A 17,081-nucleotide genomic window follows, 5' to 3' on the forward strand; every position below is an offset into this window, starting at 1 on the left:
CCCTCCTCTCCTACCTCCTTTCTCATTGAGTGGCACTTTACTTGCTGCTAAGCACAACTGATCCAGTTTCCCTTCTGCAATGCTGTCCGACACCATTGATGTAAACTTCTCTATGGGGCGGCATCGTGACTCCTCGCTCCACGTACGGTTGAGCTTTGAACTTGATCGCTCATATTCGCGGCCCTAATAATGCATTCATCTCTCGCGACACGCACAGGCACTCACCTACTCGCCCGCACCCCTCCCCTCCTGCGACGCCGCGGCATTGGCAATCATACGCGCACGTACCCGCGCCTCTCTGCACATCGAATGATGCCACCACGCGTATGCCGCCCTTCTCTTCCTCCCTCTCTTGCTGTCGCTGTAGCCGCCCCGTCTAGGAGTCACTCCCCACCATGCTTCGCCCGAGCGCCGTCCAGCTCAACACATACCTCACGCGCTCGGTCGCGACACCGCCCATCTCGGTCATCCGCACGGGGCCCAAGTGGTGGGCCGAACCAGAGCGGATGGTGAAGCACAAGATCATGTACTTCACCATGGGCATCGACCAGCTGCCGCTGCGCCGCACCGCCGTCATCCAGAACGACCTGAAGCGCTTCCACATGTGCAAGCCACCGCCGCGCGTTGGCGACACCACCGGGTACAAGCGCTCACGCGGTGCGCAGCTCACGACTTGGTACCGACGAATCCAGTACCAGGAGTACCACCTGCAGCACCTCTTCGTGCGCCATATGTGGGGCCTACTGCGCATGTACCCAGGCAACACAACCAAGATTCAAGGCAAGGCAGACGACGGCTACGTCGGCTACGACTCCGTCCACTTCCATCGGTACAACCGCTCACCCCTGCCCTTTCCGGCACGCGAGATCTACGAGCGTCGCAAGTGAATGCCGCAAGCCCCTGCTCTCTGATGCCTCCTCACAACTTCTCCCCCTTTCCGTGGTAGTGCCCCTCCCCCGGTTCAGCCCTGTCGCCGAACGGCGGAACGGCAGCTTCAATGCGCCTATATGGGGGAGGGGGTGTGTCCGTTTGTTGGTGCGCGCGGTTGGCGTTGCCTATTGTGTATGTGTGTGCCTTGAAGTGTGCGAATGAGCGTCGAAAGAATTGAGGATCAAAGAAAACGACAAAAGCGCCGCCACCCCCCCTGGGGCGATGACGCCCGCCCGGCCCCCCTCGGCGAAAAAGCGATGCCCCCCTCCCCACCCAACTGCCAAAACCCCAACCTTTTTTTCCTCACGAATTCCCGCTCGCCGCCTTCCTTAAAGCGGGGTTGCGGCTGCCTGGGGGGCGGTGGCGCCATGGGGGCGCGCCGAAGATGGGCGGGGGGGCGAACGGCGGGCGCCCCCCCCATTTCCCCTTTGACGGCCAGGCGCGGCCCCCCACCCGCGGGGCGCCGGCGAGCCATGTTTCCCTTTTTCTCAGTTTTACGGAATGTGTAACTGCGATACCCACATGAAAGGGGGCGCGCGCCCATCAGCGCCAAGCGAACATGAGCCCCACCCCTCGTCTCTCAGCATTTGTGCAAAGCCCTTCTCGCCTTACCGAGTCCGCAGTTGCGCGCCTGCCGTCCTGTCACTTTTTGTAAATCACCTTTGCGTGCTCGTTCGTGACGACGCGGAACTGCGCCGGCAGCGCCTCCACAAGGCGCAAGACGCCGCCAAAGTACTCGTTCGCCGCCCGCTGCACACCCATCGACGCCCACAACAGCAGTTGCGGCGCCTCGACCCCCGACTCGGGGATGAGCGTGCGCACGGCCTGGACAACTTCCTCGCGCGTCATGTGCTCCTCGTCGGCGAGCTCCTCCTCCAGCATTTGAAGCGCGTCCTCGTCCTCGCCGCTGCCGCTGCCGTCAAGTGCGGGAGCACTGGCGTCGGTGCTGCAGACGCCTCTGCGGACGCCGGCGGCGCCCCGGGTCGCCCTGTGAGCTGGCTGCTTCACTTTGCGAATGGAATACACCCCTGGCGACGTCTCCGTGCACGCAAACAGCTTGGGGAACAGCTGCACAATCGTCACCAGGCGCGGCGGTAAGACGGATCGCATTGCCGGGCTTGAGCAGTCCACCAGGTACGCGGCGGTGCACGGCTCACCCTCAGGCATGACATAATGGAAGACCTGTGCCAGCTCTTTTGGGCTGTGGTACGGGTTCTCCTCATAGATGGGGGCGACAGCTGTCACGTCATCGGCGGCCGGCTCTTCCTCTCGCTGCGCCAATGGATTCGACGGGTCGGCGCGGCACACAAAGTACCGACCCACACGGAAGATTGCCGGGTGGCGACTCAGGATCGTCTGCATTCCTGCATATCCGCCTACCATCTCTTGCTCCCTCAGAGAAAGCCGCACGTAGACGTACTCGGGTCGATCCCACGCAGCACACAAGACGTTGCAGAGAATCAAAATAGCCCGGACGTCTTGTGGGTACCTCTCGAGGTCTGCCACAAAGTCACTTAGCCAGCGCGTGCTATCGGCACCGGCGCGACGCCGGACCAGTGGTGTGTCACTGTAGCGTGACGTGAGCACCTCGAAGTCCTGCGGAAAGCGCCGCACAAAGGTCATGAGCATCGACTCCGTAAGGTTCTTCTTGACGTAGCGCTGCATGGTGAGCGAGAGCGGCGCAAAGTACGTGGGGCACACCCGGTACACGAACTTCGTGACGGCGCGGTCGAAGACGCTCTCCGTCGGCCGCAAAGGGGCCCCGTCTACGCCGAGTGGTACGAGGCTGTTCGCCTCCCCAGTCGCCAGCTGCAGCTCCAACACCTCCCATGCCTCCTCCTTCGTCATACCGTGCGCCTCCGGATGGAGGACAATGCTGCGCCGAATCTCCACCGTTCCGTTCATGTCCCGCAATTCGAAGTAGAACGGCTGCCGGCGGAACCACACCAGGGTCGATGAAGTGCGGATGTGCCTCTTCCGTACCTCAGGCGGGAGGTTGAGGTTGCCCAAAGAGCCCCAGTTCACGGGCACGTACTTGAGGACCTCGTACACGTCCTTCTTGGTCGGCACCACGCCCTCCGACCCCCAGCCGCCGAAGCTATTCGCGCTTGTCGCGACCGTCACGCGCGGTTGCACGTAGCGAAAGCGCGGCGGCGACGCATCTGCCGGGTAGCGCAGCGCGACGAACGTGGCTGGGTGGCGAGCAGTGCCCTGCACCACCCATAGCGGCCTGGATGATACGCTCGGGTACCTGCTCGACACCTGCGCGCTTGGGTTTCCCGCGCCACCGACGGTGACAACGACGCCGCTGTTCGCCACAACAGACTCAAGCGTATCCATTCGGAGTCGCTTCAGGGTGTACCGCGCGGCCGGGGTCAGGGGAGGAGGAGCGTTTTCTTTCCCTGCATCATCGGCATTCTCGATCGCGCCCATCGAATCTGTGGCCTCGCAAAGAATTGCGTTGTACATCGTGATGAGATGAGCGTACCGAGGCAGGCTGGGGGTGTGGGGATTATTCACTGAAGTTGCGCTTGCCACGCAGCGCTCGCGGCGCTGCTGCATAGCCGCATCCCAACTTCGAAGAACCCGCAGGAGCGCCTCTCGGATGATGGCCTCTCTTTCAGCGCTGTCGAGCGCCTCGGCTGCTTCGCTTGCGTCATCCGAAGAGCCCGACCTCGGTGCCAGTTTTGTAACCGTTGAAGCAGCACCGGTCACGCGGGAGCTTGAAGATGCCGCATGAGTGAGCTGCGAGGACTGCCTCTTCGTTGCCGACACGCTGTCCACGCCCCCGCCTGCCCGGAGCAGCCACGCCGCAGGGACAGTCACGCGAACGTGCAGAAGGCCATTGTAAAGTGCCGGATGGGCGGCCTCGCTTCGGCTTGCAGAGGTCGCGGCTTCTGGGCACGTGCGCAGCGACTCGAGCTCGATCACCTCCCCGCGCTCGTTCACCAGTTGCAGCAACTCGGAGTTCGTGATCCATTCCAGCGCGTCCAGCTGCCGCCGAAACATGTCGTCACGGGTGTGGGGCGACATCTTCTTCACGAAATCCTTTATGGACATGTACGGGCACGACGTACTCGTGGCTGACGTCCCAGTCGTCTCTGCCGGCGTCGTCCCTTTACCAGCTTCATGCCTCGCCACGGTGAGCGCGGCAAGCCGTTCTGCTATCGGATAGGCGAAAAAGATGCGCTCAAGCTCTTCTGCGGTGGCCGCAGGCGGGCGGGCACCGTCACCGTCAGTGAGGGTGGTGGTGGTGGTGGTGCCGGTGCCGTAGCGTCGCTGCTGCGCTTGAATAGAAGAGAGGGAAGTGAAGGTAGTGCCATCGCAGTGTGGCCGCGCGCAGATACGCTGGAAGACTGGTGGCGGTGCGCCGACTGACGGGGTGCTGTATGCACTTCGGCCTAGAAGGAAAGCAGCGGCCGCCACTGGTGCGGGTGCCCCAATCCACAGGTGACGGCGGTGCTCGAGGAAGGGGGCCTCCACTGCCGTGCAGTAAGAGGCAGCTGCCGCGGCCGCCTCGCGACGGGACGGCACCGTCGACCACGCACTCAGCCGCATACGCACCACACTCCGCGAGCCACGTCTGTCCACTCTCGCTTTCTCGACTCGGTACCCGCCGTGACGTGGAATCGGTGGCTTGAGGAATTCAAACGTGTGTGCGCTTATAGAGAAATACGTGATCCCGTGAGGAGTGCTGTGCCACTCTGGTTCTCTGCGGTGGCGATTAGGGAGGGAGGGAAAGAGGTTGGTGCGCGGGTGCGAAGATATACTGGGAAGGCTAAGGGCGTGGAGTGGGAGACGACTCCACACCCTCTGTGATCTCTTAGAGGCGGAGACGCAGCGAAGATGAAAGAGAGCACGACTGCCACGCGGAGAAGGGGACAGGTGTTTGGTGGAGCGCAACGGAGAGAGTGAAGAGAACGCATAACGATGCTGAAATGGATTCTCTACGGCGGCCACAAGTGCGAGCTTGCGTGCGTCGAGACGGAAGTAGTCCTCGGGACGAGGTAGTGCTAGTCAACGACACTCTTATGCACCCACCTCGGCTCATTCCGCCAGCAATGGCAGTCACAAGACCTCAAGCGGAAGGGCACATACATCGCCATCATCGCTGCGCGTCCCAGCACGTCGGGCGCCAACGAGAAGCAACGGTGCACTTGCGCACACCCACAGATGTGCAAGCAGGCAAGTCTGAGAAAAAATGGAGGAAGAAGAAAAAGTGTGTGTGTGAATCTGTACGCGCTTAACGTAACAAACAGGGGCCAAAGGGAAGAAAGGGCACGGAGTGAAGTAGGGGATGGGGAATAGAGGAGCCGCACACGCCGAACACACAAGTGCGCACGTCGGTATGTGAAAGAACTGGAAACAAGCCTACTCGGGACAGAGGAAGAGAGTGCAAGCAACAACAGGAGAGGAGGTGGGGCATTCAGAGCCCGAAAACGCAGAGGAGTAACGTACACACACACACGTGCATCCGAATAAGAGCCAAACAAGGAGAGGGACCGGGCATATACGGCTGTGTGTGGGGGGTTCGCACGTGAGCAGCATGGGCACTGAGGGGGACAAGCGGAAGGGGGAGGGGGCAGCGGTCTTCGAGGTTGGCGACGTTGGTTGCAGGGTGCACGTGCGCGCCCCCATCCGCCAAAGAGAGATACTTCTTCGCTGAGCCTTGGTCACCAGCGTCAGCCTCCCTCCCCCTCCCTTGATATGGACAGCACGTGAATGTTTACTTGGGCAAGTCCTTGAGCCTTTCGTGCAGCTCCGCGCCGTTTCCGGTCGGCCCCGCCGCCGCCGACCCCGCATCCTCCAGGCGCGCCTGCGCCTCGGCTGTCTCACGCAGAATCCTCTCACGCTTCTCGGCTGCCTCGTACTCCTCGGCGACGTCGCGGCTCTCCTCGTACTCTTCTACCTGCTCCAGAACGTCCCCGACGCGAAAGCTGAAGTCGTCGTACAGCACGACGCCGCATTCGAGGCCTGTCTCTACCGCCGGCACAAGATCTTTAAAGCGGCGCAGCTCCTTCAGCTGGCCCTCGTAGACAATCTCTTGTGCCTGGCCGTCAGCCGCAGCAGCGGCGGCGGTGTCGCCCCTGGGCCGGCTGGGCTTGAGGTGGCCAGCCGCAGCAGCCGCTGCTGCCAGCCTCGTCTTCAAGTTCTGCGGTCGTCGCAATACGCGAAAGGTGGGATGAGCAGCGTCGAGGGTGCCCTTCGTGACCTTCATACCCCCCGCATTACCTGTGCGACCTGCCTGGGAGGCCTTGAAGGTCTGCAGGCACTCTGCCGCCGCCATGATGCGCGTCTTCTTCACCTTGGGCAGCGAGTCGACGAGCACCTGCTTCAATTCATCGATGCCGTGGTACAGCACGTTGAACCGCAGCACCCGCACATTGTTCGGCACGTCCAATGAGAAGGAGTCCTTGCAGTCGCCAAAGAGCAGGACGCATCCGGGCTGGCCAGCCGATCCCGTCAGGATTAGGTCCGCATCCTTCAACCCGCCAACCTCGGTGACGCGAATGTCAAGCGAGACGCCCTCGAGTCGGGGAAGCTCGTAAATTGTCTTCAACAGCGCCTGCAGCATCCCGAAGGTGGCCGCCTTGCACGATAAGATGAAGGCCTGGGTGCTGTAGGCACGCACGATGTTGTTGTCCGGCTTCCTGCCGTGGATGAGGCCCTGTCGCTCTTGGTTCAGAATCTGCAAGTAGTTCTCACGGTTGCCCTCGACGGTGTACACGTCACGCATGAAATAGCTGAACTTTTCGCCGTGCGCCTCGCTGCTCACCTGCATCATCACCGACCCTGGCTTCGGCGGCACACGGAAGCCATGAAGCACAACCGGCATTGACGGCCTCGCCTCTCCGAGCGTGGCGCCGTGGTCGTCCAGGACCCGCTTCACCGTCCCGTACACTGTGCCCGTGGCAAAAACCTGTCCTGGCCTCACAGTGCCGCAGCGCACAACCGCCGCCACCTCGCTAACGCCCAAGTTGCGCGACTCGAGGACGTACAGCTCGGCGCGAGATGGGGTGGGTGTGGCCACCTCGCACAGCTCCGCCTGCAGGTGTAGCGCCTCCAGCAGCTCCGGGATGCCGCGCCCATCTTTGGCGCAGACCTTAACGAGCTGCACGTCGCCGCCCTTCTCCTCTAGTTCCACCCCGTTTGCCGCCAGCTGATCCTTCACATAGTCGCAGTCTGGCTGCCGGTCGATCTTGGTCACAGCCACCACCATCGGCGTGCCTTTCCGCTGTGCAAGCTCGATGACCTCGCGCGTTTGCGGCTGCACCCCGTCCACTGCGGAGACGATGAGGACGATCATGTCGTTCGTCGTGGCGCCCACCTCCCTCATCGCCGTGAATGCGGCGTGGCCGGGCGTGTCGATGAAAGTGATGCACTTTCCGTCAGGCGTCCTCACCTGAAACGCGCCAACGCTCTGCGTGATGCCGCCCGCCTCACCCGCTGCCACGTTCGTGTGGCGCAGGTGATCCAGCAGCGTCGTCTTGCCATGATCGACGTGACCCATGATGGACACAATGGGCGGCCGTGGCACGTATTCGATCTTCGCCGCTGTGTGCTTGATGTCATACTCACGGATCATCCCAGCACGATGCAGGCCGGTAGCGACGCTCATCGGGTCGTGCAGATTGGACGGTGTCGTGAAAAACTCACGGAGGGGGTGGTCCTCGAGCGCCTTGGCTTGGTCCGCCCCAGGCTTCTGCCGTGTCCGCTGCAGTGGCTGCCGCTTCATCTTCTCCCGCCGCCGCACGAACTTCGACGCTCGTGGGTCGTCGCTGCCGACCCAGAGCGGGCCGGACCGCGTGGGGATGTAGATGGCCTCCTTTGCGAACTCAACCCAGTCGAATACCTCACCGAGCCCCATCTCGCGTCGGTCCTTCTGGATGGTCGCCTTCACAAAGTGCGGCATCGTCTCCGCATTTAGCCGACGCATGTTGCCCTCCGACGAGAAGCGCGGGTCCACCTGGCCGTCCTGCCACTGAAGCGATGGTCGTACGCGGCTGCTCTGCGACTGGTGGCGGAGGGCCGTACGCAGCGCAGATGCCGTCATTGCAGCCGTCGGCACGCTGCTGCTGCAGGCAGCACCCCTCCTGCTGAGCAGAAGGTGGAACCCTACGAAGGAGGGCAGCCCTGACGGTGCTACCAAGGTCAGTCGAGAGTGTGTTCGCAGGCCAGCACCACTGCCCACAGCGGCAGCAGCGGTCGCAGCGGCGGCGGAGAGGTAGTACGCGGCGGTCACCTCGCTGGTGAGCTGGTGAGAAAGGGAAGCACTACGCCACATTTTGATGCAACTGATGGAGAGGAGGAGGGGGGTGGTCGAGAGAGCAATAAAAAGAGTCCACCGCCACTGTCGCGAGGGGAACGGCGATGGAGCAGCTCTACCCGGCGGAGAGTCACGCAGAGAGGTGAGCAAGAGGGACCGATACACGCACAAGTAGCGAGGCAGAGTGCGGGTGCTACCAAAGCACTCGAGACGAGTCCGCACAGAGAGGAAGAGAAACGGGGCGCCCACACACTCACACACACAGAGAGAGGGACACACATGTGCGTGCGCTTCCCGTACTCTTTGCCTCGTGTCTATGGCGCGTGTGTGTACTCGGCCCCACCAATGGCACCGTAAGTGTTGCTGTTGCCCTGGCATGACAAGGAAGTCCGTGAAAGACATGCCCCAGTACCCGCAGAGAGGAGAGGGGGGAGGGAGGGAGATGGTCCATACCTCCGCCTCAAAGGTAGAGGCGACAGGCCGCCGGCGCGCAGGAAGAGTCAGACGTGGGCGTGAGGCGCCAACATGAACAGCGCCGTGATACACGTGATATGCAGGCATGCATCGAAGCACGAGAGCCGTGAAGGAGACCTTGTGAACGATTGCGGGTGCAACCCGGCCACGTGCACCAGTCGATGAGTTCGGAGTCGCTCATAGCTTCTCCACCACAAAGACCCTTGGTGCATTTTGATTTCACCCGTTTATTATTTTTTCGGAGGGGGGAGGGCACACGCTCCCTCTTGTCAGCGATACGTCGGCGTGCGCATGAGCGCCACCCGTCGGGGACGATACGTGAGCGGCGAAGCAGGTAAATGCTGCGCAACGCCGCCTCAAAGAGGAATCTGCCCAGGAAGAGTTCATCCTGGCGCAAGGGGTCGTGCGCCGGAAACTACTGCCTGTCACCTACGACTGGTACGCTCGGCCGGAGACACAGACACGCTCCCCGCCCCCTCGCTCACCACCCCTCGACCTCCTTTCCACCGCTCTCTATTTGAGCACGGCCCTTCGCTCCGTTAGCACGCTTAAGTTCGTTTCAACGCGCAGTTTCGCATTGATTGTAACCGCTTTTCTATCGCACAGGCACACGAGCCCAGCCTCACATCGCTCCCCTCTCCCCTCCCTTGCCTTGCCCTGCCACTCAAGTCCATCTTGCGTGGTGCGCAGCAGCCCTGCACGCGCCTCGTTCAGCGGCGCACCCGTGTCGTCGCCTCAAACTCGGCTAGCATCCCTCCGCTATGCACGCGGCCACGCGCGGAGTCACTCGAAGCGGCTCAGGCGCCCCATGCCGGGGGGGGCACTGAAGGCCGGCCGAGACGCCCGAATCACGCCGACACTTTGCTCGCCATAGGGATGGTGCAGACGCGTTCACCAACACAGGTCCTTCCGACACCACGCCGCTCACGACCTGCCCCGCCGGCATCCGTCTCGATGCGTCGCCCGAGCTTGCCTGCGTCGCTCGCACAGTGGCCCTGTGTCACCGACGCGGGTGGTCCAGCATGGAGCAGAGCGAGGGGGGAGGGGGCTGCGTTGGCTTCCCCAAGACAGGGTGGGGTACGGAGTCCCCGTGATATGGGGCACACACAGACGCACACGCGTCATTGGGCCAGTTGACATACGCGACCGCAAATAATCTACCGGAAAGAGAGAAGTGTGTGGATAGATGCGCCTGCGATGCACCAGCGCAACATCACTGCGCGCCGCCAATCCGCTCTGTCTCGAACGGCAGGCGCCATACACGAATCTCCCCACGGTCTGTGCCGGTGGCAAGCAGAGTGAGGGAGGGTGACACCGCTGACGACATAACGAGGCCCTCGTGCAACTTCACCTGCCGAATCGGGGCCGTCGTGGCAAGGTTCCACTCGATGGCCGTGCTGTCGTCCGACACGGTCAACAGCTTGCCCTCGCTCGTAAACTCAAGCCCGCGGACGTAGTCTTGGTGCCCAACGAACGTGCGTCCCCTCGCGCCGAATTCCCCGAGGCGAACCGCAAAGTCGACGCCAAAAACGCACTCGGAGCAGGCGGCGAGCAGCCAACAGCCGGTCCCCGCAGCCTCGGAGATGTGCATGGACCTTCGCCGGGAAGGCCCTGCGCTGCTACCAGTGACGCTCCCCGCCTCATCGCTCTCACTACTGTCCCCATCGCGCGCTTGCTGATACGCGCGAGCAACATCTGAGGAGGCGGCAGCAGCACCTGCACATTCCTCTGCATCATCAGCCGCAGCAGTCGAACCTCTGCTGTTGATGCTCTCCGGCGGCGCCATAAGGCCACTGGGCACCACCACAACGTGGTTCACGGGGTTCTCGAACTCGTCAAGACTGGCGAGGAGGCGGTCCTCCATCAGCCCTGCTGACGTGCTGGTCATCTGCTGCGCGTGCCGCAACGACCACGACCGCAGAGCGCAATCCTCCGAGGCAGTAATTAAGATAGATGTCGAGTTGGGTACGAGCACGATGTCGTTCACAGTGCTCGTCGACACACGAAACTTGTCCACAAGTGTACCGACCTGCGGAACAGGAGCAGTGCCAGCAACCGTCGCGCTCTCGGCGCCGCTGTCGGGCGGGACGAGGGCGTGGACGTACACATGGCCGTCATCGCAGGCGCTCACAACGCTCCAGCCGCCACTGCCGCTGCTACCCGCGTCCTCACAGCCGGCCGATGCGGTGGGCAGCCACAGCATTTTGTTCACGCCTTCCTGGAAGCCGCGTACGTTGCCTACGACACGATCTGGCCGGCGCAGATCCCAACAGCCGATGCTGCGATCGTCGGACGCCGTCAGCAACGTGTACGGATGGTCAGGGTGAAACACGGCATGGTTTACAGGGCCCAGGTGGTGACCAGTCAGGTGCGCGGCTCGCTGCGAGGTCCCGGAACCGGCACGCAAGTCCCACAGCGCTGCTGTGTCATCACCAGAGGTGGAGCAGAGCAGGCCTCCCTCGTCAGTCGGGGCAGCGTGGGGAGAAAAGACGAGAGAGGTCACCACCTCTGTGTGCGCAGTACTGAGCTGCGCGAACATGCAAGCCGTGTGCCTGAAAACTGGGCGTGTGTCAGTGTGTGTGTGTAAGAGAGAGAGAGACACTGGAAGAATTGGCGAAGCAGCGGAACACAAGAGGAGGCGAGAGGCAGCTTGCGCATGTCTCCGGTGTCGAGGCAACAAACGATGATGATGAGACGCGCGTCGAGCTGCGCGGCTCTCAGATCGCATGCGTCCTCCCTCCCCTGCAGAGACACGGTACACACCTCTGTTCTCAGGTGCCCCTCCCCTCGTACAGCGCGGAGATGCGCTGGTGCAAGGGGCACCCGTTCTTTGAGAGGGGGGTGGGATGGGATGGGGTGGGGAGGAAAAGCAAAGACGACCATGAGCAGCAGCAGCAACAGTGGCCACGAAGTGCCCCACCTTCTCATAAGTATTCACGCATACATGAAGAAACGTCTGTCTGTCTGTAAGTGCGTATGCGTGTGCGTGTGCGCATACAAACAGATGGGCACGCAAGGCGCACACACTCTGGCGCCTGAGGGCCGCCCGCATCGACCAGGATGCGCGAGATGGAGCAAGCGACGCTGGAGTAACAAAGAGAGCGCAACTACGACGGGCACGCACGATTCATTCGCGGCGGTGGCGTACGCGCTCGTGGGAAACGATGCGTGCGTGCCCGCCCGCTGACGCGCCCCTTTCCGCCGTTCCTCGCCTCCACCATGTCGGTGGCCTTTTTTCAAGATAAAGGTGCCGTTGAAGCAATAGCAGCGGTCGTAGCAGACGGCACGCGCTTGAGTGCTGGCGCGGCACGAACCTCAGGCCTAAACCGAAGCGAATCAAAAGAGGCCAAAGATATCGCCCGCAGAGAACACGCCCGCCATTGGTCGGTAAGACTCGTCAGCCCGGGCATGGATATGCACGGGTGCTCAAGTAAGCCGGGCGGAAAGGGGCACAGAGAGAGAGAAACAGGCCGAAAGAAAATGTTTCTGAGCGACTGAAAGCTCAGAGGGAAGAGCGCAGTGCTGTGACCCGCCAGCGCCACCGCAGCGCACACGTCGAGGGGACAGCAGCGTGATTCCCTACAGATCCGCGTCCTGCCCCACCCCCGGCTGCCCTTTCACTACAGGCGCGCTGAGACACGCACCTTCACATGCAGGTTTGCCGGCGCCGTGAGACTGGTCCCCGATCCCCTGCCCCTCATGTGCAAGCCGCACTCTAGAGCTGATCCTCCCCCATCATGAGAAGAAGCAGTCCACGCAACGCGTCATGCGTCTCGTGCATGGCGGCCATGCTCTGCGAGAGGAGATTCATGTAGCGCAGCACACGCCGACGGCGCTCCTTGCAGGAGTCACGGCAGTAGAGCAGTGGGCACGTCACCTCGCTGCTATTGATACTGGCGAGATCGCCTTTTCTGTCGTGATGGTCTGCTGCCGCTGCGCCGGCGCCGTGGCGCGAAGGTGCATCTGTGCATCCAGCCGGCGGCGCTGCCTCACGCGCGGCGAGCTCCGCCTGCGGCAGCTGTGCACGCTGGTGGCTTACACCGTCTGTGGCTGCTTCGAGACGGCGGTTCTCAGAAGAAGGAGCGTTGGCGAGAGCTCCGACCACCTTCGCCGCATCGCCGCTCTGCGCCGCGGCTGCCGAGCCCTCTTCGTCGGCTGGGTCCGCAGCCGCCTCCTCCGCCAGGTCCACGAACGCGGTTACCACCGCGCCCGACTTGATAGTGGAGGCGCCGCCGCGCAGAGGCAGAGGCGTTTGGGCCAGCCCTAGAGCACTTGCATCATGGACGGTGATGGCGATGCGCTGCGGCACCGAGACCATAGAGATCGCCTTCGTCTGTGGTGGCTTCGGGGGGCGCGCCGCAACGCCATGGCCACCAGGACCGCTACCCTTTGTGATTCCCACACTGGTCGCTGTGCCCTGTGCCACGTCGATGCCGCTGCATGAAGGAAGCGGCCTAGCAGCAGGGCGTGCATGGGCTCGTTTCTTCGCCGGCCTCACATCGTCCGCAGCCGGAGAACGACGCCGCCTCTTGCCAGCCGCGGTACCGATGCCTTCAGTCGATTTCGCTGGCATCGACAGCGGCGGAGGTGGGGCGGACTGGACCGGCAGCGGAGGCGCTCTCTCGCCGTCCGCTCTGGTTTTAGATACACCGGAGGCGGGTACAGCAGAAGCCACAGCACCCGTGACCGAGGCAGTGGGGTTGTTGGCAGCGCTTCCAGCCGGTGTGCGCCTGCGCGGCTGAGATGCAGACAGTCCCCTCACCGCGCCCGCAGCGGTGGCCGCCTGCACTTTGCGCCGCTGCCGCGTCGGTTTAGGCGCTGCATACTCTGCTGGGAATAACTCTCGCAGGTATGCGGCCACATCAGCCACGCTGCTGTTTGGTAGGAAAGGCTTCGACGGTCTGCATGGCACCGAGCCCGCGTCGCTGCTCTCAAGCTGCGCTGGACGCCGTGGCGGTGCGCTGACACCTTCCGCCGCACTCTTTGGCTCGCGAGCGGCGTCAGGGACTGCTAGCATGTCCCCAAGCTTGACCGACGACGCAGTGCTACGGGGCTGAGAGGATGACTTGGCAGGCATGGCCGCCGGTTTAATGCAATCTTCACCTCGATGTTCATCCCAAATGGCACCGACAAAGGCGTGGGCATCCGTGCCGGCAGGCAGCGCTGCCCCCCGGGTCTTAGACCCTCCCCAGCTGTCACCGGCACGCCTCATCGTCTCCGCATCGCAGACAGCACCACCAGCGGTGGCGGCAGCGCTGTCGACACCGTCATGCGCCTTTTCTGCCGCTGGTGAGAGCATCGCACGGCTGTTCTGCGATGTTACAGAGTCATCGCATGTGGCATGGGTAGGGGGCGGTGGGGCCTCGGCAGTTGGTGTGGAAGAGAGCTCTGAGGCACAGAGGTGCGCGCCGCCGCCGTTGCGGCCAACAACGCGAGTCAAGCACTGCCCTCGCCCGTGAGGTACCATACCCAGCGGCCGCGTAGCAAATTGCCGATCCCTCGCTGCCGCGCCGGCGTCTGCTGCCACTGATGCTGCGTGCACCCTATTCAACTCGCACTGTGTCTTCGCTGAGGCGGTGAGGGGGCTCTGTTGCCCTCGCGGGCGCCACAGCGCATGCGTCTCTGATGTGGTGGACTTCAATGACGGGCACACCGAAGGAGCTGCAGTTGAGGCGACGTTGAGCCGCGGCCGGCGGTGCGTGCGTTGAGAAAGCTGCTGCTGGGCCGTCCACGGCTCTGCAATCCTGACCACGTCTAAGGCCGGTCGACGGCGATGCAGAGGCTCGCTGCAGCCACCGCGATAGCGGCCAGGGTGCTCTGCCGCCTCCATCAACCCCGCCAGCTCTTCTGCCACGCTCTCTAGTGTGTTAGCGAGCTGTGATGGGGTTGCCTGTCTCGATTGCTGGCGCTTCGGCGATGGAGGCCATTGATCAACCGGCGCTGCGGCCCCTGTGGCGGCAGCGGCAGTGATGGCGAGCCCGCCGGCAACGCAAGCGGCTTTTCTCGCTATACCTCCTCCACTTTTTTCCCCACCACCCGCTGGCAGCGCAGGACTACCGGAGAGGGGCTGTGCAGCATCACCAAGCGTTCTTGCCTCAGCCATCCCTCTTGCACTGTCGTCGCTTTCGCCACCCAGCAGCCCGGGTACCGTGTCTCGTACGCGGGCCCCGACATCATCGGCGGCTGCGGCAGTGCGTCGCGATTCGGAGTGCTCGGCAGACAGGTACTCACTCCTCTGCTCGACAGCGTCACGAGCGCAAGACGGCATGCAGTTCGTCGCGCCCCTCTCGCCCTGTCTCCGCCGCGGGTGCGGAGAATGCGGCCGGTTGCGCACCTGTGCCGCATTATCCACATCATTCGCCCAATCCTCCTCTGCCGCATCCTCCCGAGAGGCCGCCGATGAGGCGGACGTTGCCCGAGACGAGGTGGTCGCCTCTGTTGGCACGCTTGCCGCCGGGTCCACCAGCAGCACCCCGTGCACCGGCAGCGGCTCCGTCACGGAGATGCGCGACAAAGATCTCGTGCGCCGGCTGGCCGCGATGAGAGGCGCAATAGACTGCAAAAAGGCGGTCATATCCTCGGTGTTCAGCTGCACAAGCAGCACGGTTGTCGCGGCCGCAGTCGGAGCAGAAAGGGCTCCTGCCTCCGTATTCCCACCATGGTGCGTGCTCCCCTCCTGATCACCCTCGTACTCGTCCAGCTGCGTCTCGAATGCGTTCTCCGCCGCCCACCGTCGCACGACTCCGCGCGGCAGCGTCAACCGCATCACCCCCTGCGCCCGGACAATGCGAAAGTGCTCCAGCACATCGTACTCTACCCGCAGTGGCGACGTGCTGATGCCGCCTGCATCAGTCGCGGTCAGCTCGGCGTAGGCGTCGTAGAAGCTGATCTCGCCAGAGGCGAACTGGGCAGCAGAGACGACGCACTGCACGAGCGAGTACGTGGAAAGGGATGGCGACATCAACTCCATTTCAGCCGTACATGCACACACAACACTTCTCGGGGCAGCGGCGCTGAAGAAGGCAAGCGGCAGCGCCGCCTTTGCAGTTCCGGAGGAGGCGGGAGAGAGAGAGAGCAACCTGACGAGTGAGTGCCCCCTCCTGTCTCCTCCCCGGCACAGCGAATTCGCCGATGGTCACAGATCTGCGCAAGTGTCTTTAGGTGTGGCTGGGCAGAGATGAGAAGGGGGGAGGAGGAGGACGGGGTGTGGCATACTCTCGCGTACGGGAACACCGCGGACAGCACACACCTGGAGCAGAGTGCAATCTGTGCAAGATGGCGCAGATGGGCACGCAAACGGCCCCCGTAAGTGTGTGTGTTGGGGGGGAAGGGGGTCAGCCTGTCGATGGCTCGCGGTCTCGTTATGGGGGTGGGGGAGTGAATGGGAGGAGATAAGAGAACGGTAAAAAAAAGCGTCTCGAGGGCAGACAGAAGAGCCTGGCCCATTGCGAAGGGCAAGAAGGGGGGAGGAGCCACTGGGAAAGGGTCATGGAGGGCAGCGTCAGGATACGAGGTGAATCACCTCCATGAAGGCTCGAATAACAGAGGAGGAGGACTCTGGGAAGGGAGAGGGAGGGGGGCAAAGGATGCCAACGAGCGGACAGGGGCCATGCACGCGGCCCACCGCATCCCCTTCCCCCCCTTCATCCATCTCTTTTCCCGTACGGCTCCTCGCCGGCAACAGCGAGGCGCGTCCCCTTTACCCTGGCACAGTGGTGCACCTCTACGAGACCCGTATGCACGCGAAACAGCGCACTGCTTGATTGGCGCAGGAAAGCAGAGGAGAGGGGAGGAAGGCTGGCCAGTCAGCATTGAGCAGCAGCGGTACTTTTGTGTTCAGTTATATGCAGCGTGAGAGAGAGCACTCAAGTCAGGGCGCAAGCGGACGTGGGCGTGAGCGCGAGTCCACCAACGCGCGCGTGTCGCTTGTAGACGGGTGCTCAACGGTCTGCTGATGGCATCGATCTACCGGCCTTCTAGTTTACATGAGAGGCCCCGCCCTGCGACCTAATAGTCCCAGTGCAGACTCCGGGTCTCGCGTGCGTCTCGCATGAGGAGGAGGAGGGAGCGCGTCTGGCCGATGGGTGGGAGAAAGAAGCGAGCCAGAGAGTGCCGCAAAGCACCACGCCCTCCCACCTCTACTACGCGCGCACTGGCACAGCGCTCACAGAGAGAGAGAGAGAGCAGAGAAATAGAAGATGGCAGGCCCCTTCTCATGCCCTCGAGACGCACACACACACACCACTGCGCTTGGCAACGCGAAAACAAAGGGGCGCGCGCTTGGGTGCGCCGATTACATCGTCCCCACGCGCGCGACCAAACAATGAATCGAGGACGCTTACATGCGGAAGTGACCATGACTGTTTCGAACCTCTGACGCATGCAACGCGCACTGACTACGCGCGTCAAG

General features: G+C 62.8%; 5 protein-coding genes across 5 annotated transcripts; 1 reads left to right on the forward strand and 4 right to left on the reverse strand.

Moving 5' to 3' along the window:
• Positions 1-395: 395 nt before the first annotated feature.
• On the forward strand, positions 396-887 carry LSCM1_02962 (uncharacterized protein; the record flags this gene model as incomplete). Its single annotated transcript, XM_067320519.1, has 1 exon — positions 396-887. One exon carries the CDS (start codon positions 396-398, stop codon positions 885-887), a length of 492 nt encoding a protein of 163 aa, XP_067178831.1.
• Positions 888-1,572: 685 nt separating this feature from the next.
• Positions 1,573-4,488, reverse strand: LSCM1_02963 (uncharacterized protein; the record flags this gene model as incomplete). Its single annotated transcript, XM_067320520.1, has 1 exon — positions 1,573-4,488. The coding sequence occupies one exon, from the start codon at positions 4,486-4,488 to the stop codon at positions 1,573-1,575; it is 2,916 nt and encodes a 971-aa protein (XP_067178832.1).
• Positions 4,489-5,656: 1,168 nt separating this feature from the next.
• On the reverse strand, positions 5,657-8,215 carry LSCM1_02964 (uncharacterized protein; the record flags this gene model as incomplete). The annotated part of the gene is made up of 1 exon (XM_067320521.1): positions 5,657-8,215. The coding sequence occupies one exon, from the start codon at positions 8,213-8,215 to the stop codon at positions 5,657-5,659; it is 2,559 nt and encodes an 852-aa protein (XP_067178833.1).
• A 1,669-nt stretch (positions 8,216-9,884) lies between these two features.
• Positions 9,885-11,210, reverse strand: LSCM1_02965 (uncharacterized protein; the record flags this gene model as incomplete). Its single annotated transcript, XM_067320522.1, has 1 exon — positions 9,885-11,210. One exon carries the CDS (start codon positions 11,208-11,210, stop codon positions 9,885-9,887), a length of 1,326 nt encoding a protein of 441 aa, XP_067178834.1.
• Positions 11,211-12,386: 1,176 nt separating this feature from the next.
• On the reverse strand, positions 12,387-15,641 carry LSCM1_02966 (uncharacterized protein; the record flags this gene model as incomplete). Its single annotated transcript, XM_067320523.1, has 1 exon — positions 12,387-15,641. One exon carries the CDS (start codon positions 15,639-15,641, stop codon positions 12,387-12,389), a length of 3,255 nt encoding a protein of 1,084 aa, XP_067178835.1.
• Positions 15,642-17,081: the final 1,440 nt, after the last annotated feature.

The sequence above is a fragment of the Leishmania martiniquensis genome, chromosome 22, assembly GCF_017916325.1.
Source record: "Leishmania martiniquensis isolate LSCM1 chromosome 22, whole genome shotgun sequence".
Classification (NCBI taxonomy): Eukaryota; Euglenozoa; class Kinetoplastea; order Trypanosomatida; family Trypanosomatidae; genus Leishmania; species Leishmania martiniquensis.